This window comes from Rhinopithecus roxellana, chromosome 6, assembly GCF_007565055.1.
Source record: "Rhinopithecus roxellana isolate Shanxi Qingling chromosome 6, ASM756505v1, whole genome shotgun sequence".
NCBI classification, from domain to species: domain Eukaryota; kingdom Metazoa; phylum Chordata; class Mammalia; order Primates; family Cercopithecidae; genus Rhinopithecus; species Rhinopithecus roxellana.
In genome coordinates, this window is record NC_044554.1 from 15,676,782 (window position 1) to 15,699,544 (window position 22,763).

The 22,763-nt window shown below is 41.6% G+C and overlaps 1 protein-coding gene across 3 annotated transcripts in view; it reads left to right on the forward strand.

The window, feature by feature from the left end:
* The window catches only part of SLC26A5 (solute carrier family 26 member 5), a 90,446-nt gene that overhangs the window by 17,822 nt on the left and 49,861 nt on the right, over positions 1-22,763 (forward strand). For all 3 annotated transcript variants that reach the window (XR_004057842.1, XM_010377624.2, XM_010377625.2), the window contains exons 3-8: positions 3,451-3,655; positions 4,141-4,280; positions 11,533-11,643; positions 13,047-13,213; positions 14,086-14,250; positions 16,615-16,767. Coding sequence is in view for 2 of the 3 variants with exons in the window: in XM_010377624.2 (XP_010375926.1) it covers positions 3,504-3,655; positions 4,141-4,280; positions 11,533-11,643; positions 13,047-13,213; positions 14,086-14,250; positions 16,615-16,767 (888 nt within the window). In the remaining variant the exon portion in view is untranslated. The remainder of the gene's footprint in view (positions 1-3,450; positions 3,656-4,140; positions 4,281-11,532; positions 11,644-13,046; positions 13,214-14,085; positions 14,251-16,614; positions 16,768-22,763) is intronic.

The window sequence follows — 22,763 nt, forward strand, 5'->3', positions numbered from 1 at the left end:
TAACTGAACTAAGGACAAAAGAAAACTAAGAAGATGATGTCTACAAAGAATAATAGTAAAAGTTTAAAGCAGACGTAATCTATAAGATGAAAGATTAGACAGGAAGCATGGCATGCATTATCAATAATCATAACATACCCATTCAAAGATTTCATTCACCCCTTTCCAGACCACTGTGATGATTGGCCACATTTGGTCACCACTGCCTTGTAGGTGATAAAACATCCCTAGACATGGTCATCATAATTCACCCAGTCGACAGCTGAGCAAACTCCTGTGGAGTAACAGGAAAATCAATGGTAAAACTGAGTTTCTGCAGCATGAGAAAAACCAGAGTCTGATTCTTATTAAACCTTCCTCAGGTCTACCTGTTCCTTTTCTCTTTGAGTGGCCACATAAAGGAAGAAATTACCTTTCTGAACTAGGACAAAAGAAAACTAAGAAGATGATGTCTACAAAGAATAATAGTAAAAGTTTAAAGCAGACGTAATCTATAAGATGAAAGATTAGAGAGGAAGCATGGCATGCATTATCAATAATCATAACATACCCATTCAAAGATTTCATTCACCCTCCAGTTACTGAGCACCTCCTAGGATACAAGTACTGAGATAGGTCCTGGGAATTCAGGGTATGATATTGTCTCAAGGAATTTACAGTTTAGAAGAGGAGATTAATGTTTCTATTAGAATAGAAGAATGGAAGAGTATACAAAGTAACATGCATAGGCCTATTTCATAAAGGATTATAAGTGAGGGGAGACTTCACAGAGAAGCAGAAGACAGAACAAGGGTTTGGAAGATAGAATGATTAGGCTGTGGGGAAAATGGAAGGAGTGAAGGGAAAGAAACAACATCTCTTACTAGAATGAATTGAAACTCTAGATGGGCACAGAGGCTTAAAGCAGCATGGTATGCTGCCTGGATGACAAATGGTTTTATAACGATGTCATGTAAAAGGAGTTAGGGCAGATGGAAGCCAGTGGTAGGGTTTGTGATGTGTCAAACTCCATTCATACATCATCCCAGTCATTCTTGTATTTTGATGAGTTCCTAGAGTGGCCCTAAAGAGCTGGATGAGAGGTGGCCAACCCACCTTGCTAGTCTGAAACAAAAAACGTATAATCTTTTTTTCTTGGGTTCTGCAACATTCTCGTTCTCCAGATTTACCATTTCTTAGTTCGTATGAGCTGCTATAACAAAATGCCACAGACAGAAATTTATAAACAATAGAAATTTATTTCTCACAGTTCTGGAGTCTGGGAAGTCCAAGAATAAGGCACCAGCTGGTAAGGGCCAGGAGTCTCTGCTTCCAAGATGTTGTCTTATTGCATCATCCTCTGGAGAGGAGGAACGCTGTATCCTCACATGGCGGAAGGGACAGAAGGGATGAAAGGGGGTGAACTCCCTCTGCTAAGTCTTTTTATAACTTAATCCCATTCGTGAGGACTCTGGAGCCCACATGATCAATCAGTTCCTAAGGACCACACCTCATAATACTCTTGTATTGGGGGTTAAGTTTCAACTTGAATTTGAGAGAGACAAAAACAGTCAAACCGTTAACATTTTAATATCATCCATAATGGTACTTGGTTGCATTTGCTGCCATAATTTCTTTTTCTTATAGGCTCTTGAATTTTCAACCTCTTTTGGACATAGGTATTTATTTTGCATAATATTTTGTGGTAGATCATACACAACCCTGATTTCAATTTGTTTTGTTTTGTTTGAGATGGAGTTTCACTCTCGTTGTCCAGGCTAGAGTACACTGGTGCAGTCTCAGCTCACTGCATCCTCTGCCTCCCAGGTTCAAGTGATTTTCCTGTCTCAGTCTCCCAAGTATCTGGGATTACAGGCATGTGCCACCACTCTCAGCTAATTTTTTTTTTTTTTTTCAGTAGAGGCAGGTTTTCTCCATGTTGGCCAGGCTGGTCTTGAACTCCTGACCTCAGGTGATCCACCCACCTCGGCCTCCCAAAGTGCTGGGATTACAGGTGTGAGCTACCATGCCCAGGCTTGATTTAAATTTGAATGTGATTTTATTTTGATGAAAACCTGAGTTTTCACTGTGAAGGAGTTGTATTGACCAACATTAATAGCCCTCACAATTCCACAGTCACCACACAAGCACTTAACCATGCATTCACGTTAACCTCTGCCTGCTCTGCCATTAACTTCCTTCAATTGGGAACACTGGCTTTAGTTGTTGTGGTTTTAATATTTTATTATGAGGTATGTAGTTGGAATGTACAGACAAGTACAATCATGTAACAAGCACCAGTTTACTTACTAAGCAGCATAATAAAATCTTCACATTTTGCTGTCTTTGTGCCAGTTCTTTTTCTACAAACTAAAACATTGCAGATACAGTTAGTAGAAGCCCTCTACTATCCCTTCTTAGTCTCATTTCCCTCTCTCTAGAGGTAACACCAACCTGATCTCAGTGTTTATTGTTGTCAAGAGTGGTTTTATACTTTTCCTACAAATATATGTAATAACATATACTATTATTTTATGTTTTTAAACTTTAAATAATTGAATCCTCTCAGTATTCATCTGTGCCTTACATTTTTATTGAAAATTGTCTCTGAGATTTAATGATGACACATATAGATGTAGTGTGTTTCTTCTAATTACTGTATAGAATTAAATTTATGAATATACCAAAACGTATTTTTTACTGCATACAAGTAGACATTTAGATTTTTTCCGATATTTCACTGTTATAAGGCTGCAGAAAACATTCTTGTACACATCTCCATATGCACAAATATGTTGTATTTTTATTCTTTAATCATTTATTTTACTCATATAAGTAGTATCACTATGTAGCAATGAAAAAAACTATCAGTCATTCTAATAATCAAAAACATGACAATGTAATCAACTTCAAAACAATATTAGAATAGTATGCTGATGTTTTAACTTATTGCCTTTCACAAAGGTCATCAGCAACTTCCCTCAAACAGACATATAAGCCTCAGCTCTGAATCATAAAAAACTTAAAGAGTAATCAACTGTAAATATAGAATAGGAAGGGAGGCTAATATAGCTTTAAGAAACATTGAGTCAATTTAAGGACTGATCGTACTCTTTTTTTCTGTTTCCTTGACATATAGCTGGTCAAAATTGACCTGATTTGCAATTCCTCTTATATGGAGCTAGAGGCAGCTGACTGTAGTATTTAGCCATTGCACTTAATATGAGCTTTTGTTAAAAGTACACACATTAACCATTTATTGCCCTGGGAGGGAATAAGTCACTTTTTTTTTTTTTTATTGATTTTGATTTCATTAATTACTGCCTCGTATATACAGATCAATCTGTTAGGTCCTCTGGGGTGTCCAAAGAAAGCCTCAGAAGAGCTTGGAACACCACAAAGAAGAGATGCTTAGGAAAAGTCATCAGTAGGATTTTGGCATGTAAAATGGATTTTTTCTTTTTTCCCCAGTAACACTCAGGAAATGCTTGTCTCCTGCTATTAATGAATGATTTCAGAGTACTATGGATCATGCTGAAGAAAATGAAATCCCTGCAGCAACCCAGAGGTACTATGTGGAAAGGCCTATCTTTAGTCATCCGGTCCTCCAGGAAAGACTACACACTAAGGACAAGGTTCCAGATTCCATTGCGGATAAGCTGAAACAGGCATTCACGTATGTTGCATTTTAACCTGTTTCTGTTATTGTATCATTTAGTTATGAGAGGCACAAGGTCAAATGTGCAAAGAAAATCTGTTTGGTGAAGTGGAGAAAAAAATGAATGCTGAGCCATCATGGTTTGCAAAGCTGTTCACGAGGTTCAATCAGTGTTAGATATCTGTACACAGGCTTCATCATGAATTTCACCATATTTACTGAATTTCTACTACGCCTTTTGTCTGTATAAATATTAACATAACCAGCACGCTTTCTAATTCTCCACCCACCTTCAAAATACCTTTTGTGTCCCAGGAATATTCCAGCCACTCTCTTTTTTTCCCCACCCATGACTCCTACCCTGTCTGGCAACGTCCTGAATCACCAATTGGAAATTTTTCCAGATTGCTCCTGGGAATAAGGAATGGAAAGTGCTTTGGTTTGAATTCTACAGAGATGTTTCTCATTTATAACTTAATCTCTGTCTGTCTTTGTCCTTCCAGATGTACTCCTAAAAAAATAAGAAATATCATTTATATGTTCCTACCCATAACTAAATGGCTGCCAGCATACAAATTCAAGGAATATGTGTTGGGTGACTTGGTCTCAGGCATAAGCACAGGGGTGCTTCAGCTTCCTCAAGGTTAGTAGATCTTTCTTTCCCCCCTTGCTGTCCTCAAACAAATGCTTGACCTTCTGTTTATTTCATCATGATTGCAAATTTGTAATTTTTATCATATCTTTCTAGTAACCTTTACCTGTCTAAAGGTATTCCTCAGAAGCATGTAGTCCTTAAACCTGTAATCTCAGCACTTTGGAAGGCCAAGGTGGGAGGATCACTTGAGATTGGGAATTGGAGACCAGCCTGGACAACAAAGTGAGACACTGTCTCTACCTTTGAAAAAACAAACAAAAACAAAAAACACAGCTGGGCATGCCTGTAGTCTCAGCTACTTGAGAGGCTAACACAAGAGGATCATTTGAGCCCTGAAGTTCAAGGCTGTGAGGAGCTCTGATCGTACTACTTCACTCCAGCCTGGGAGACAGAGTGAGACCCGTCTCCAAAAAAAAGCTCCAGGGATATTAATAGTAGAAAATGGTGATACTGTTTTGCAGATCAGTACACTGGTTGGGCATTATCTTGCCACTTGCTAAGTCAGTCACTCAAGAAACATTTTGTTGTTATGGTTGTTGTGAAGGTTTGTGGCTTCTGAGTCCATATTGTAATTACAAGGGACTATGATATGCTAAATTCCTGTAGTATATTGCAGCAACTCTGTGATTTTATATGTCATATAAGAACTTAAGAAAATATTCATTAACTTATTCATTAATTTATTCATGTATTCTAAAAGTACATGTTTATTAGGCACCTACCTGGCTCACTGTCCTCATGGAGCTCACTAACCATCCAATCAAGGCATGAGATGCTAAGCAGAAAAAAGCACATAGAAAAATTTTAATTATAATGATAAGCACAATGAAGGAAAAGATAAGGTATTGTGAAATAAAAATAGTGGATCTAGGGCTGGCTGTGGTGGCTCACGCCTATAATCCCAGCACTTCGGAAGGCTAAGGTGGGTGGATCACCTGAGGTAAGGAGTTCAAGATCAGTCTGGCCAACATGGTGAAACCCCATCTATACTAAAAATATAAAAATTATATGTGCATGGTGGCATGTGCCTATAGTCTCAGCTACTCAGGAGGCTGAGGCAGGAGAATCGCTTGAACCTGGGAGGTAGAGGTTGTAGTAAGCTGAGATCGTGCTACTATATTCCAGCCTGGGCAACAGAGCAAGATTCCATTGGAAAAAAAAAAAAGAATAGTGGATCCAGGAAATGAGGTTTGAGCTGAGACCTGACTCAGGTCAAGAATAAGAGAAAATGCATTTCAGGCAGAAGGAATAGCATGTGTGAAGGCACTGAGCAGGAAAAGAATTGGGTGTGGGACAAAGAATGAATGGAAAAGCATTGTTCTAGGAGTGTGAGGGAGCAGGGGGCAGTGGCAGGTGAGGTGGGCACAGGCAGGCCTGCAGAGTCTTCTTAGGCCATTTTTGGGTTTCATTCTGAGTGCAGTGAAAAGCTATCAGCATTACTTTTTATTTAGGTTTTCTTTGTGCATAAGTCTTATCACACTGCTAATAAAAACATACCTAAGACTTGGCAATTTATAAAGAAAAAGGTTTAATGAACTCAGAGTTCCATGTGGCTGGGGAGGCCTCACAATCATGGCAGAGGGCAAATGAGCAAAGTCACATCTTACATGGTGGCAGGCAAGAGAGAGCTTGTGTAGGGAACTGCCCTTTATAAAATCATCAGGTCTCGTGAGACTTACTACCATGAGAACGACATGGGAAAGACCCACTCCCATGATTCAGTTACCTCCCACTAGGTCCCTCTCACAACACATGGGAATTACGGGAGCTACAATTCAAGATGAGATTTGGGTAGGGACACAGCCAAACCATATCACTCTGTAAGAGGTCACTGAAGACTGCCATGGGGGGAATGGATTTGGGTAGTGGGAGGAGCACCAGAATGGATGTGAGGAGACCAGGTAGAGGTGACAGCAGCTCACGGTAGGCAAAGGTGATATTGGCTTGAACAGCTCTAGGTCAGCTGGCCAAAAATCAATTCCCTTGTAGCCAGTTTCCAAAAAACTGTCAAAAAAAAATCACTTCCCCTAATGAGCAATTGGCTTTGTTTTTAATTTTCCGAGTGACTGATTTACCATATTTATTAAATCTATTATACAAAATCTTGCAGATTTGGGACAGATTCCCACAATCATTTTGGTGCCATCACCCCAAGAATAGATAAAGGGACAGATTCAAAGGCAGAGGCAAGGGCAGGGTGAGAAGCAGATAAGGGCTCAGTATCCAAAACAGGAAGTAGAAGTCAAACTGACATTCAGTCAAGCTGGACTGATGGAGCTGCAGGAATGTCTGCCAACAACCACGCAAGCTCACACTCGAAGAACTCCTCAGGATTCTGCCTGGTTGAATTTTCACCGTCATTCTGCAAACTTACTTCAACCAGCTGACCTTCTTCCATCTTGAACTAGAATGGTGGCTGTAAGAATGGAAAGAATTGGAAAGACATATATGTTGTAGGTGAGATCAGCAAAACTGGCTGTTGGATTAACTTAGAAAGAAGGAGGAGGGCGTGTCAACAATAACTTTAAGACAACTGGGCTTATGGGTTGGATGTGTGGGGATGGTGAAGAAGAGGGATGGTCAAGAATGACTTCCAGGTTGCGGTTTCAAACACCTGAGGGATGGAGGTGTCAATTGCAGACATAATAAAGATGACAGGACTGGGTATGGTGGCTCATGCCTGTAATCCCAACACTGGGAGGCCGAGGTGGGTGGATAACCTGAGGTCAGGGGTTCAAGACTGACCAACATAGTGAAACCCCCATCTCTACTAAAAATACAAAATAAGTCAGGCATAGTGGCACACACCTGTAGTCCCAGCTACTTGGGAGGCTGAGGCAGGAGAATCGCTTGAACCTGGGAGACGGAGGTTGCAGTGAGCTGAGATGGTGCCAGTGCACTCCAGCCTGGGTGTCAAGAGCAAAACTCCATCTCAAAACATAAAAAATAATAAAAAAGATGACAGGAAAAGGATTGAAGAGTAAATCTGATTATGTTAAATTTGAGATGCTTGTGAGATAGACAAGTAGATATTTCATGTTTGTATTTAATATATGATGAGCCCAAAAGAGAGGTAGGGGCTAGAGATATCAACTGTGGAATCTTTGACCTATAGAAAGCATTTAAACCATGGCAATAGACCACAGCACCTAGGGAGAGAATGTGGAGTGAAAAGAGAAGGGAGCTAAGATCAAGCTCTGTCCAACATTAAAGACCAAATACAGAAGGAGGAAACAGCAGAAGAGATAGAAAAGTATCTGGAAAGGAAAACTAGGAGTGTACATTATTACAGAAAGGAAGAAATTATTTCAAATCAGGGAATGATTCAGTAGGTGGAACACTGCTGAGAGACACAGATCATCCCATAATCAAATTTGCATTGGAAAGGTACTTTTCTGCTCATTATTAATGAAGGAAGATAAGTATGAAAAACAATATAGCAAAGATAGAGATCTAAAAGGAAGTAAATACGTTTCTTGTGATTGATAAATAATTTAAATTACAAAAAAATTTTGTGTTAAGCATGTCAGAGTGAAAGTATGCTCTTATCTCTAATTGTCTTAAAAATTCCTCTAAAATGACAATGAAAGGGGAAATGGTATAAACTAGCAAGGAGGAAGAACATGAGAGAGGAGACACAGTGGAACAGGAGAAATGTATATATGGCAAGCAGATGGACAAGTGGCAGCTGAATCATTAGAGTAGAGAAGCTTAAATGTAGGTACGTACATTTACACTGGGAAATTGGAGGCTCCAAGTATTGTGAAAGCTGTAAGTCAGGCAGATGGCTAAAAGCAAGGGAACTGGTTCAAAATCTTTGCAATCAGTAGCATCGATACACTCAGGTCCCCACACCTACATGATGCAGTGGATGGTAGGATAAAAATACCAAGAGATGTCAGGAAAGTTAACTAAAAGTCTGCACACTGAACTGTGAGTCAACAAAGGCTGTTCCCTTGCTCTACTTTGCTTCAAAGTGCCTGCAAAAAATCTTATAGCCCAAAGCAGATGGTGACTTATAAAAGACCCATAGTGACAAATGGAGGTCCCCCAGTAAAGATGCTGGCTGGCCACCCAGTTGTCCTACAGTAAGGCCCATCAGTAAACAGAGAGCCCATACACATGAAGCTTCAAGAAAGAGACCAAATCATTCAAAAAAAAATTCATAAGGAACAGAAATAACAGGGCAAAATAAAAAACTTTATAGTATCCTAACAAAAACACATTGAGTCTCTGAAACAAAAACAGCATTCAGAGAACAAGAAAGAGCTCATAGAAATTAAAAAAGAGCATTCAGAGAACAAGAAAGAGCTCATAGAAATTAAAAATGTGATAGCTGGAATAAATATTTAGTCAGAGTTGGAAGACAAAGTAGAGGAAATCTCCTGGAAGTAGAAGAAAAAGACAGTAAGAGAGAAAACATAAGACGACCAGAGGATCAAGCCTGATGTCCCATCATACATCTAATAGGACTTCCAGAAAGAAAGAAGAGAGTAAACAGAAGGAAGAAATGATCAAAGAGTAATCCCCAGGACTGAAATACATGTGTTTTCAGACTGAGAGGAATCATAAAATACCCAGCAGAATAAATGAAAAATAAAACAAGGCACACCATAGTAAAATATAGAATACCAGGAATCAATAGAGGATCTCAAACTAGAAAGAAAAAAAGTCACATAATGAAAAGCTGAAAAGGTAAACATAATGGAAAATTAAGTTTGCATCTAAAATGGATAAATTGAGAAATCATGATACAAACATATTTAGAATAGTGTTTCTCAACCTCATGCCATTTACCTGTTTGTTTTTGGGGGCCTGTCTTGTGCAGTGTAGGGGGTTTAGCAGTACCCCTGGCCTTCACCCACTAGATGCCAGTAATACTCCCACCCCCTCCCCCATCATCATAATCAAAAATGTCTCCAGACATCCCCAAATGTCTCCTGCCAGAAGTGGGGGTGGGGGAGGGCTCTCCTTTGAGAATGCTGATTTAGGAAAATGGAGATAAATAGAGAAAAACAGCTACACGAGTTGGAAGTCATTGGCTCTGAGGAGCAAAACCTGGAGGAAGAGGGGTAAGCAGAAAAGAGCTGGCTTTTCCAGAGAGCCTTTGCTGCTTGGCTTTTTAAATCGTATGCATGCATTTCTTTGCTAGAAATAAATATTTTTTAACAACATTCAAGTGACCGTGTTATTATACATGAAGTTAGGAAGCTTTCCCAACTCTTCTTTTGCTAAAGCTGTCTCCTCCACAGCGTAACAGTGCATTAAATGAGTTTTTTAGTTGTTCCAGAAATTTGGCTGGGCCCCCAAAGCTGAGAACAAAGAGTGCTTATTGCCTATACATTTGGAAGAGGGATGCCAGTCAATCTATCCCAAACTATGTATGAATGACCCAGGCTCTCTTGAGTGTGTCACTTTTAACAGAATATATGAGGGAACGAGAAGACTGATTTGGAATGAGAATTTTCCAGGGAGAGGTTAAAACCCTATCCATTTCCCCTCCACCTGCAGTCAAGTAAGGAAGGACTGCAAGAAAGCTACTCAAAGCGCTGAGCAGCACCCCCTGGAGTTTGTGGAGACTGCTACCTAATTCTTGCATGAAAAAGTCCAGCTGCTCTAAAAAAGAAAGTTTTTAAAAAACTTTCAAGTGAACCTGCATGTGGATGTTTATAGCAGCTTTATTCATAATTACCAAACCTTGGAAGCAATCAAGATGGCCTTCAGTAGATGAATGGGTAAACTGTGGTACATCCAAACAATGAAATATTCAGTATTAAAAAGGAATGAGCTATCAAGCCATGAAAAGACATAAAGGAACTTTAAATGCATATTACTTCATGAAAGAAGCCAACCTGATGTAGCTTAATACTGTATGATCCCAATTGAACGACATTCTAAAGAAGGCCAAACTGGCCAGGCACAGTGACTCATGCCTGTAATCCCAGCACTTTGGGAGGCTGAGGTGGGCACATTGCCTGAGCCTAGGAGTTCAAGACCAGCCTGGAAAACATGGGGAAACTCTGTCTCTACAGAAATTAGCCAAGTGTGATGGTGCACACCTGTAGTCTCAACTACTAGGGAGGCTGAGGTGGGAAGATTGCTTGAGGCTGGGAGGTTGTGGCTGCAGTGAGCCGTGAACATGCCCCTGCACACCAGCCTGGGTGACAGAGCAAGACTGTCTTTGAAAAGACAGTAAAAAGATCATTAGTTTCCAGGGGATGGGGGGAGGGAAGGATGAATAGGCCACAGAGAATTTCTAACCAGTGAAACTACTTTATATCATACTATCGTGGTGGCTACCTGTCATTGTACATTTGCATAGACTGTACCACACCAAGAGTAAACCTAATGTAAACTGTGGACTTTGGGTGATAATGATAGGTCAGTGTGGGTTCATCACTCGTAACAGATGTGCCACTCTGGAGGGGGATGTTGATAGTGGGGAAGGCTGTGCATACATAAGGGCAGGGGATATATGGAAAACCTCTGTATCTTTTGCTCAATTTGCTGTGAACCTAAACTGCTCTAAAAAGTCTATTTAAAAAAAAAAATGTGTCAAGGATGATGTGAACTGCCTAGGACAGCAGAGTGAGGGAAAGAATCCTCCAGAGGGTGTGACCTGCACTTCCAAAGTTTCTTGGGAGTTAAATGCCAAGCTTTCCCATTGGATAACTGAGCATCCTGGAAGGTAACGAGGCTTGGCTCATTTGATAGGTACCTGCCCAAGAAGACTGCCTACAAGATGAGCATACGCCAGCCGAAATTACCTGGAAAGCCGTACCTTCTGATAAGAGTTGGAGGGAGGATATCTAAGAGTCAGGAGGAAGGAGCATTACATAGTTAGGGCATAGTAACTGGGAGTCCTTCATTGCAAAGGGGTCTCCAGAGAACCCACAAAATCACCCCATTGGAGAAAGAGCTCGCATTTGTACATCAATACCAAATTACAGTGGCACCCACTAAGATAAGACTTTTTTCTGCTTTTATCTAATTTGTGAAAGAATAAAGCAGAAAAAAAAATCACCCACTGGCAAAAAGGAGATGACAGTGGAAACTGTCTCATCCTGGACTCTATCAGCACCAAGGTAAGATGATGTGCAGGATTGGGGTAGGGTAGGTTGCAGCTTAAATTAAGATGGGCTTCACTCGTTCATCAGAAATAAAGAACCAAGAGAAAAACACATGTAACCCCTCTGTCTTCTAATGATCTCCCATTTCTGTTCGGTTTTTAATCCCACAGGCTTAGCGTTTGCAATGCTGGCAGCTGTGCCTCCGATATTTGGCCTGTACTCTTCATTTTATCCCGTTATCATGTATTGTTTTTTTGGAACCTCCAGACACATATCAATAGGTAAAAGCTTATACTTGATGTTCTACTACCTTCCCTTGTGTATTTCCGGCCTTTGCAGTGTGCCAAAGAAATAGCATGGTCGTTATTAAAAATTGTCTTTATAATAACTTTTGTTACTGCATACACGACAGGTGCTTTAAAAACCTACACTCGGCCAGGCGTGGTGGCTCACCCCTGTAATCCCTGCACTCTAGGAGGCCGAGGCGGGCAGATTGCCTGAGGTCAGAAGTTTGAGACCAGCCAGACCAACATGGTGAAACCTCATCTCTTTGTAAAAATATAAAAATTAGCCAGGCTTGGTGACGGGTGCCTGTAATCCCAGATGCTCGGGAGGCTGAGGCAGGAGAATTGCCTCAACCCAGGAGGCGGAGGTTGCAGTGAGCTGAGATCGCACCGCTGCACTCCAGCCTGGGCAACAGAACAAGACTCCATCTCAAAAAAAAACTACATGCCTCCCAAGATTTCTAGAACTTACAACTGTCTTATAATCTTGGAATAATAAAAAAGACAATTTTCTTGTGTAAAAGGGCAATTGTTGAAATCTGTGAAATGAGATAAATGCTTAATTTCATAATGTAATTTGCCAGCATCTGGTTTTTATTTTTATACTAATGGTAGTAATTCAAGTTCCTAATCGCTATTCATGTATTTCATTTTTGTCATATTTGGGGCTCTGAATTGTACATATTATCAGTTTATCAGAAGCATATGGATTTCATAATAGTCCTGGTATTGCATAAGGCTACACCTACCACACACACACTTTCCAGATATCTACTGTTTGGTAACAAATACCCTCAAAATGTAGCAGCTTTACAACAACAATCGTGTTTGTATCTTCCATAGTGCCTGCAGGTCAGGACTTGGGAAGGACTGGTCTGGGTAATTCTTCCTCTCTCCCTTTTTCCTCCCTCCCTTCCCTCTTCCCTGCCTTCCTTTCTGCATGCAGTGCCAGGAATTCTCCACTTGGCCTAGTTGGAGCTTTCTTACACATGGTGACTCGGCTTCAGCAGAAGGTGGAAGTTGCAGCCCTTTTATTACCAAGCCTTGGAAGTCACACAGCTTCACTTCTGCTGCATTGTTTTGTTTACTAACAAGTCAAAGCCAACCCAGATTCAAGGAGAAATTAGACTCCACCTCTTGATGGGGAAATGTCAAGAAGAGTAGGTGGATGGAAGATATTGCTATGTCTATTTTTGGAAAATACATTCTGCATGCACACACACATGGTTACTCACACACCAGAGGCAGGACACTAAAGAAGGGAGCGTAGCCTTCTTTCAAGCATGACTTCTTGACCTCAACTTTATCTCTTGGTGTACTGGCAAAAACCCTATCAAATACTCTGAATTAGATAGTGTCCTTGAACCCTGAACAGGGATCTTCATGCTTCATTATTTCAGGTCCTTTTGCTGTTATTAGCCTGATGATTGGTGGTGTGGCTGTTCGATTAGTACCAGATGATATAGTCATTCCAGGAGGAGTAAATGCAACCAATGGCACAGAGGCCAGAGATGCCTTGAGAGTGAAAGTCGCTATGTCTGTGACCTTACTTTCAGGAATCATTCAGGTAAGGCTCAAAGATGGGGAAATGGACTGTCTCATTTGTTAACCTAACAAGTATCTACTGAGAGCTCTTAGCTGGTCTTCCTAACGGTGGGTGGCGTCTGCCAGAGAAACCCCAAAGCTCCGGGAGTAACTGCAGACCAACTGCATGCCTTATTCACAACTATGAGTGACCAGCAAGCAAGCTTCAGGTGGATGCTTTAAAGATCCCAAAAGCAAGACAAGTTTGACACAGCAGGATTGATTAGTGCTGGGAGAGGATATTCCTCTCTACTTGGAGGGAACAGCCAATGATCATGATCATGCACTTTAGTCTACATGATGAAGCATGCCCCCAGCTCCATGAGAGACAGGGAAGGCATTAGTGTGGCCAGTGCACTGTGGGGCACCAAGCCACTCCAGACCTTCCACTGTTTTCTGTATAACCAGTGATTGATTTGTTAGCTACTTACCCACTTCATGTACAAGTTTGCAGTGTTAGAAAATGGTCCAGAGGCTGGGCACAGTGGCTCACACCTTTAATCCCAGCACTTTGGAAGGCTGAGGCAGGTGGATCACAAGGTCAGGAGTTCAAGACCAGCCTGGCCAACATAGTGAAACCCCGTCTCTACTAAAAATACAAAAATTAGCTGGGTGTGGTGGCGTGCACCTGTAGTCCCAGCTACTCAGGAGCCTGAGGCAGGAGAATCACTTGAACCCGGGAGGTGGAGGTTGCAGTGAGCCGAGACCGTGCCACTGCCTGGGTGACACAGCGAGACTCCATCTCAAAAAAAAAAAAAAGAAAATGGTCAAGAAAGAACTTGTATATTTGCTGTGGGTCTTAACTTCCTGACCTATCATGTGATTCATTTGTTTCTTTGTCATTAAAAAAAATAGTTTTGCCTAGGTGTCTGTAGGTTTGGATTTGTGGCCATATATCTCACAGAGCCTCTGGTCCGAGGGTTTACCACTGCAGCAGCTGTGCATGTCTTCACCTCCATGTTAAAATATCTGTTTGGAGTTAAAACAAAGCGGTACAGTGGAATCTTTTCAGTGGTGTATGTAAGTAAGCAACTCCCTGACGTTCTGGTACTTGTTTTTTCTTCTTTATTTCCCCCACTTCTCTTCTGTATCTCTTTTTACTTTCAAGACTCATTTTTCTTTTTCTCCAGTAATTTCCATAAAAAAGGAAAAATTCATTTATTCTAAGGTTTTCTGAAAAGAGTGTTACAAAGAAGACTAAACCTTAAAATCTCTATTATTAATATGTGATACTGCCCACTTCACAAGGAATTTTTCGCTAGGTCTTTATTTGGTGACTGCACCATCACTCTAATTAGGTGAAGAGAGAGCTTTTTCTTACAACCAAATCATGGTCTTTTTGGAAACTAACAAATAATTTAAAGGCATGCGGGGAGAACATCTCTCTCTCTCAAAAACTGCTAATTCAGGCTGGGTGCGTGGCTCACGCCTGTAATCCTAGCACTTTGGGAGGCCGAGATGGGCAGATCACGAGGTCAGGAGATCGAGACCATCCTGGCTAACACGGCGAAACCCCATCACTACTATAAATACAAAAAAATTTGCTGGTGTTATGGCAGGCGCCTGTGGTCCCAGCTACTCAGGAGGCTGAGGCAGGAGAATGGCATGAACCTAAGAGGCGGAGCTTGTAGTGAGCAGAGATCATGCCACTGCACTCCATCCTGGGCAACAGAGTGAGACTCCGTCTCAATTCAAACTGGCCAAAAAAATAAGGCTGTAAAAGATTTAACTAACATAAATCTTTTAGTTACATATACCCCTTACCAAACTCAGAGAAAATATAAATTATTTGCAAGCACTTAAGGAACAATGGTACTAAATGATCATGTTGAAATTGATCATGTGAAACTGATCACCAATTCTAAAAATTCAATGTTTTTCACACAGTGCAATACAATTAAAAATCAAAAACTAAACATAGCTTTAAAACTCCCACATATTTAGAAACCAAAAAACATTTCTAAATGACCCATGAATAAAGAGAGAATTAGGAAATAATTGGAATTAATTGATAGAAGTACTACATATCAAAACCTCTGAGATGCTGTTAAAGCTATCCTTGGAAAGAGAGGCCTGTAGTCTTTGTAGGTATTTATGTGCTAGGCACTGGGTGCCAAGATGCAGCTGTGAGCTGAAAAGATACAGGCCTTTCCCTCTAGAACTTTCAGTCCAGTGGGAAGATAGTAAACCTTTAATTGCATACATGTGTAATCAATTACAATTTGTGTTGCATGCTATGAAGAAGTTCCAGCTGCTCTGAAAGTTAAATAGGGAGACTGAGATTAGGGGTCTAGAAAAGGCACTTTGAGGAAGTGACATTTAGATTGAGTCATTGACTGGTTAAAATGGAATCAGACTTTAGGAATATTCTCTAAATAACAAAATTCTTAGTCTCCCGTAATAGCTGTTACCGTACTTCTTACTCTGAGACTTCTCGAAATGCCTTGTCACAAAGGAAATAAACATGCTGAGTACTCTAGGCATTGATAGGAAAGGGTGCATGGCCTGGGCTGAGCAGGAAGTCTACTTTATTGGGTTTCAAATGAGAACTGACTATATTTGAGGTGCCCAGTTGGTAACCCTGGGATATAATTAAGTGGATTTCTTCTCTAATTCTCCTGGGTTCCTTTCCCAGACATCAGCACTCTTGACTTCAAAGTCCTGCTAACAATACTTTCTCCTTCTTTGAGCTCCTAAAGGCTTTTCTATGTGTTTACCTTTGGAGTACTTTGCTATCAACCCTTAATTCTTTCCAAGTGCTCAGGACTCAGCTTCAGGGTTCCTTTTTTGAATTTTATAATATTACATTGAGACATCAGCATATGAGAAGAATAGTTGTTTGATAGGAATAACTATAAGGCTGGGTGCAGTGGCTCACACCTGTAATCCCAGCACTTTGGGAGGCCGAGGCGGGCAGATGACTTGAGGTCAGGAGTTCGAGACCAGCCTGACCAACATGTTGAAGCCCCGTGTCTACTAAAAATACAAAATTAACTGGGCATGGCAGCAGGCACTGATAATCCCAGCTACTCAGGAGGCTGAGGCAGGAGAATCGCTTGAACCTGGGAGGCAGAGGTTGCAGTGAGCCAAGATCATGCCACTGCACTCCAGCCTGGGCAGCAGAGCAAGACTGTGTCTCCAAAAAAAAAAAAAAAAAAAAAGGAATAACAACTATTTTTAAAAAAAGAGTAACAACTATAAAGTTGTAGACTGGGTAAAAATACTTCCTAATTGGTGGAAGCTACAAAGAGAGATTTCAGCCTGAGAACTTTTAACTAGAAATACCCAGTGGAATGGCTGATGTGAATTAGTGCACTAGACAGTCTCTGTCTCTCTCAGGGGCAATTTTCTTGATGTAAACATCCAGCGTTCACTGTGTTACAGAGTACAGTTGCTGTGTTGCAGAATGTTAAAAACCTCAACGTGTGTTCCCTAGGCGTCGGGCTGATGGTTTTTGGTTTGCTGTTGGGTGGCAAGGAGTTTAATGAGAGATTTAAAGAGAAATTGCCGGCGCCTATTCCTTTAGAGTTCTTTGCGGTAAGTCACCTTGGGTCAATGACCTATTCAGCTTCTACGACTGCATTTACTTATTTCTGTAAGGGATTTTGAAGTGGATGAAAGGAATTTTTTGCTCTCAATTCTGCCAAAAGAAGGTTACAATTTGTCAAAGAAATTTGACAAATTCATTGACAAGAAAGTAAAGAGAAAAAGCCTTAAAACATAGACACAGATGATTTTTAAAATTATATGTAAGACTATACATGAAAATTTTAACAATTATAAGTGATGGGGTTATGGAAGATTTTATCCTCAAATTTTTGTTGGCTAATTCTTTTGTAATGAGCACATATTACTTTAGTAACCTAAAAAAATCCATTTCCGTTTTGTCAAAGCAAAGGTTCCCAAACTTTCTCTATCCCTTGACACTCCTAAGCCAAAAGAAATACCTCACAGTTCCATTTATTAAGTAGTTAGTTCCAAACACTTTAATAATACTGATTATTAACAACTTCATAGTTGTTTTTAAAAATATGCACATAGGCCGGGCGCGGTGGCTCAAGCCTGTAATCCCAGCACTTTGGGAGGCCGAGACGGGCGGATCACGAGGTCAGGAGATCGAGACCATCCTGGCTAACACGGTGAAACCCCGTCTCTACTAAAAAATACAAAAAACTAGCCGGGCGACGAGGCGGGCGCCTGTAGTCCCAGCTACTCGGGAGGCTGAGACAGGAGAATGGCGTGAACCCGGGAGGCGGAGCTTGCAGTGAGCTGAGAGCCGGCCACTGCACTCCAGCCTGGGCGGCAGAGCAAGACTCCGTCTCAAAAAAAAAAAAAAAAAAAAAAAAAAATATGCACATAAATTGAAATAAAAATATTATTTTAAGTAACCACAATTATTTAATCATGGAATGCATATGCCTGATGGGAACTGCATAGATCCTCAAATCTCAGAATCAAAAAGGGCACTGCTACCCTCATTTCCTGTTCACATGAATATGTATGTGGTTCCTGCTTTTTCATCACAGCAACCACTGAACACCCAGCTTTGCAAAGATACGGCATTATTGAAAGGAACACTGTTCAAACTGTGAACTACTGCCAACTAGAAGCTTGCACAGTGCCCAATAGGTGTCACTGTTTCACTGGGGACCTTTTAATATCCAAAGTGTCCCGTAGAGTGCCCTTGGCATCCTGGGACTTGTTTGCACATGTGTGGGAGCTACAAGGAGAAGAAATGAAGAATAGGCTGGGTGTGGTGGCTCCACACCTGTAATCCCAGCACTTTGGGAGGCCAAGGCAGGCAGATCACCTGAGGCCAGGAGTTCGAGGCCAGCCTGGCCATCATGGTGAAACCCTGTCTCTACTAAAAATACAAAAAATTAGCCAGGTGTGGTGAAATGCATCTGTAAACCCAGCTACTTGGGAGACTGAGGCATGAGAATTGCTTGAACCTGGGAGGCAGAGGTTGCAGTGAGCCAAGATTGCACCTCGCACTCCAGCCTGGGTGACAGAGCAAGATTCTGTCTCAAAAGAAATGAAGAGTACGTTTGGGGGTAAAGGGCTGGCAAGATGGCCAAATAGGAACAATTCTGGTCTGCAGTTCCCAGTGAGATCAACACAGAAGGCAGGTGATTTCTGCATTTCCAACTGAGGTACCTGGCTCACCTCATTGGGACTGGTTAGACAATGGGTGCAGCCCACGGAGGGCAAAATGAAGCAGGGTGGGGCATCAACTCACCCAGGAAGCGCAAGGGGTCAGGGAACTCCCTCACTTAGCCAAGGGAAGCTGTGAGGGACTGTGCTGTGAGGAACAGTGCATTCTGGCCCAGACACTATGCTTTTCTCATGGTCCTCACAATGCACAGACTAGGAGATTCCCCTGGGTGCCTACACCACCAAGATTCCCTTGGATTTCAAGTACAAAACTGGGCAGCTGTTTAGGCAGACACTGAACTAGCTGCAGGAGTTTTTTTTCATACCCCAGTGGTGCCTGGAACACCAGTGAGACAGAACCGTTCACTCCCCTGAAAGGGGGGCTAAAGCCAGGGAGCCAAGTGGTCTAGCTCCAGCGGATCCCACCCCCACAGAGCCCAGAAAGCTAAGCTCCATTGGCTTGAAATTCTCGCTGCCAGCACAGCAGTCTGAAGTCAACCTGGGATGCTCAAACTTGGTAGGGGGAGGGGCACCTGCCATTACTGAGGCTTGAGTAGGCGGGTTTTCCCCTCACAGTGTAAACAAAGCCACCTGGAAGGTCCAACTGGGCGGATCCCACCATAGCTCAGCAAAGCTGCTGTAGCCAGACTGCTTCTCTAGGTTCCTCCTCTCTGGACAGGGCATCTCTGAAAGAAAGGCAGCAGCCACAGTCAGGGGCTTATAGGTAAAACTCCCATCTCCCTGGGACAGAGACCCTGGGGGAAGGGGCAGCTGTGGTCGCAGCTTCAGCAAACTTAAACATTCCTATCTGCCAGCTCTGAAGAGAGCACCAGATCTCCCAGCACAGCATTCGAGCTCTGCTAAGGGACAGACTGCCTTTTCAAGTGGGTCCCTGACCCCCGTAACTCCTGACTGGGAGACACCTCCCAGTAGGGGCCAAAGACACCTCATACAGGAGACCTCTGGCTAGCATCTGGCGGGTGCCCCTCTGGGACAAAACTTTTGGAGGAAGGAACAGGCAGCAATCTTTGCTGTTCTGAGCCTTCGCTGGTGATACCCAGGCAAACAGGGTCTGGAGTGGACCTCATCAAACTCCAGCACACCTGCAGCAGCGGAGCCTGTCAGAAGGAAAACTAACAAACAGAAAGGAATAGCATCAACATCAACAAAAAGGACGTCCAGACACAGAAACCCCATCGGAAGGTCACCAACAGCAAAGACCAAAGGCAGATAAATCCATGAAGATGAGGAACAACCAGTGCAAAAAACTGAAAATTCCAAAAGCCAGAACGCCTCTTCTTCTTCAAAGGATCACGACTCCTCGCCAGCAAGGGAACAAAACTGGATGGAGAATGAGTTTGATGAATGCATAGAAGTAGGCTTCAGAAGGTGGGTAATAACAAACTTCTCTGAGCTAAGGGAACATATTTTAACCCAATGGAAGGAAGCTAAGAACCTTGAAAAAAGGTTAGAGGAATTGCTAACTAGAATAACCAGTTTAGAGAAGAACATAAATGACCTGATGGAGCTGAAAAACACAGCACAAGAATTTCGTGAAGCATACACAAGTATCAATAGCCAAATCAATCAAGCAGAAGAAAGGGTATCAGAGATTGAAGATCAACTTAATGAAATAAAGCTTGAAGACAAGATTAGAGGGAAAAAAAAGAATGAAAAGGAATGAACAAAGCCTCCAAGAAATATGGGAATATGTGAAAAGACCAAACCTACGTTTGATTGTTGTGCCTGAAAGTGACGGGGTGAATGGAACCAAGTTGGAAAACACTCTTCAGGACATTATCCAGGAGAACTTCCCCAACCTAGCAAGACAGGCCAACATTCAAATTCAGGAAATACAGAGAACATCACAAAGATGCTCCTCGGGAAGAGCAACCCCAAGACACATAATCATCAGATTCACCAAAGTTGAAATGAAGAAAAAAATGTTAAGGGCAGCCAGAGAGAAAGGTCAGGTTACCCACAAAGGGAAACCCATCAGACTAACATCAGATCTCTCTGCAGAAACCCTATAAACCAGAAGAGAGTGGAGGCCAAAGTTCAACATTTGTAAAGAAAAGAGTTTTCAACCCAGAATTTCATATCCAGCCAAACTAAGCTTCATAAGCAAAGGAGAAATAAAATCTTTCACAGACAAGCAAATGCTGAGAGATTTTGTCACCACCAGGCCTGCCTTACAAGAGCTCCTGAGGAAGCACTAAATATGGAAAGGAAAAACCGGTACCAGCCACTGCAAAAACATACCAAAATGTAAAAATCATCGATACTGTGAAGAAACTGCATCAACTAATGGGCAAAATAACCAGCTAGCATCATAATGACAAGATCAAATTCACACGTAACAATTTTTTTTTTTTGAAACAAAGTCTTGCTCTTGTCCCCCAGGGTGAAGTGCAATGGCACTATCTCGGTTCACTGCAACCTCCACTTCCAGGGTTCAAGCAATTCTCCTGCCTCAGCCTCCTGAGTAGCTGGGATTACAGGTGCCTGCCACCACGCCTGGCTAATTTTTATATTGTTAGTAGAGATGGGGTTTCACCATGTTGGCCACGCTGGTCTCGAACTCCTGACCTCAGGTGATCAGCCTGCCTCAGCCTCCCAAAGTGCTAGGATTGCAGGCATGAGTCACCACACCTGGCCCACATGTAACAATGTTAACCTTAAATGTAAACGGGCTAAATGCCCCAATTGAAAGACACAGACTGGCAAATTGGATAAAGAGTCAAAACCCATCAGTGTGCTGTATTCAGGAGACTCATCTTGTGTACAAAGACACACATAGGCTCAAAATAAAGGGATGGAGGAAGATTTACCAAACAAATGAAAAGCAAAAAAAAAAAAAAAAAAAAACCAGAAGGTTGCAATTCTAGTCTCTGATAAAACAGACTTTAAACCAACAAAAGATCAAAAAAAGACAAAGAAGGGCATTACATAATGATAAAGAGATCAATGTGGCAAGAAGAGCTAACTATCCTAAATATATATGCACCCAATACAGGAGCACCCAGATTCATGAAGCAAGTCCTTAGAGACCTACAAAGAGACTTAGACTCCCACACAATAATACTGGGAGACTTGAACACCCCACTGTCAATATTAGACAGGTCAGTGACACAGAAAATTAACAACCATATTCAGGACTTGAACTCAGCTCTGGACCAAGCAAACTTAATAGATATCTACAGAACTCTGCACCCCAAATCAACAGAATATACATTCTTCTCAGCACCACATCACACTTGTTCTAATATTGACCTCATAATTGGAAGTAAAACACTCCTCAGGAAATGCAAAAGAACAGAAATCATAACAAACAGTCTCTCAGACCACAGTGCAGTCAAATTAGAACTCACGATTAAGAAACTCACTCAAAACTGCACAACTACATGGAAACTGAAAAACCTGCTCCTGAATGACTACTGGGTAAATAACAGTATTAAGGCAGAAATAAATAAGTTATTTGAAACCAATGAGAACAAAGACACAACATACCAGAATCTCTGGGACACAGCTAACGCAGCAGTTAGAGGGAAATTTATAGCACTAAATGCCCACAGGAGAAAGTGGGAAAATCTAAAATCGACACCCTAACATCACAATTTAAATAACTAGAGAAGCAAGAGCAAACAAATCCAAAAGCTAGCAGAAGACAAGTGATAACTAAGAGCAGAACTGAAGGAGATAGAGACAAGAAAAACCCTTCAAAAAAATCAGTGAATCCAGGAGCTGGTTTTCTGAAAAGATTAACAAAATAGATAGACCATTAGCCAGACTAATAAAGAAGAAAAGACAGAAGAATCAAATAGACACAATAAAAAATGAGAAAGGGGATATCACCACTGATCCCACAGAAATACAAACTACTGGTCGGGCACAGTGGCTCACGCCTGTAATCCCAGCACTTTGGGAGACTGAGGCAGGCGAATCACAAGGTCAAGAGATCAAGACCATATTGGCCAACATGGAGAAACCCCCTCTGTATTAAAAATTTTAAAAATTAGCTGGACATGGTGTCCCACGCCTGTAGTCCCAGTTACTCGGGAGGTTGAGGCAGGAGAATCACTTGACCTGGGAGGCAGAAGTTGCAGTGAGCCAAGATCAAACGACTGCACTCCAGCCTGGGCAACTGAGCGAGAATGAGACTCTGCCTCAACAACAACAACAAAAAAAACTACCATCAGAGAATACTATAAACATCTCTATGTAAATTAAGTAGAAAATCTAGAAGAAATGGATAAATTCCTGGACACATACACCCTCCCAAGACTAAACCAGAAAGAAGTTGAATCCCTGAATAGACCAATAACAAGTTCTGAAATTGAGGCAGCAATTAATAGCCTACCAACCAAAAAAAAAAAGTC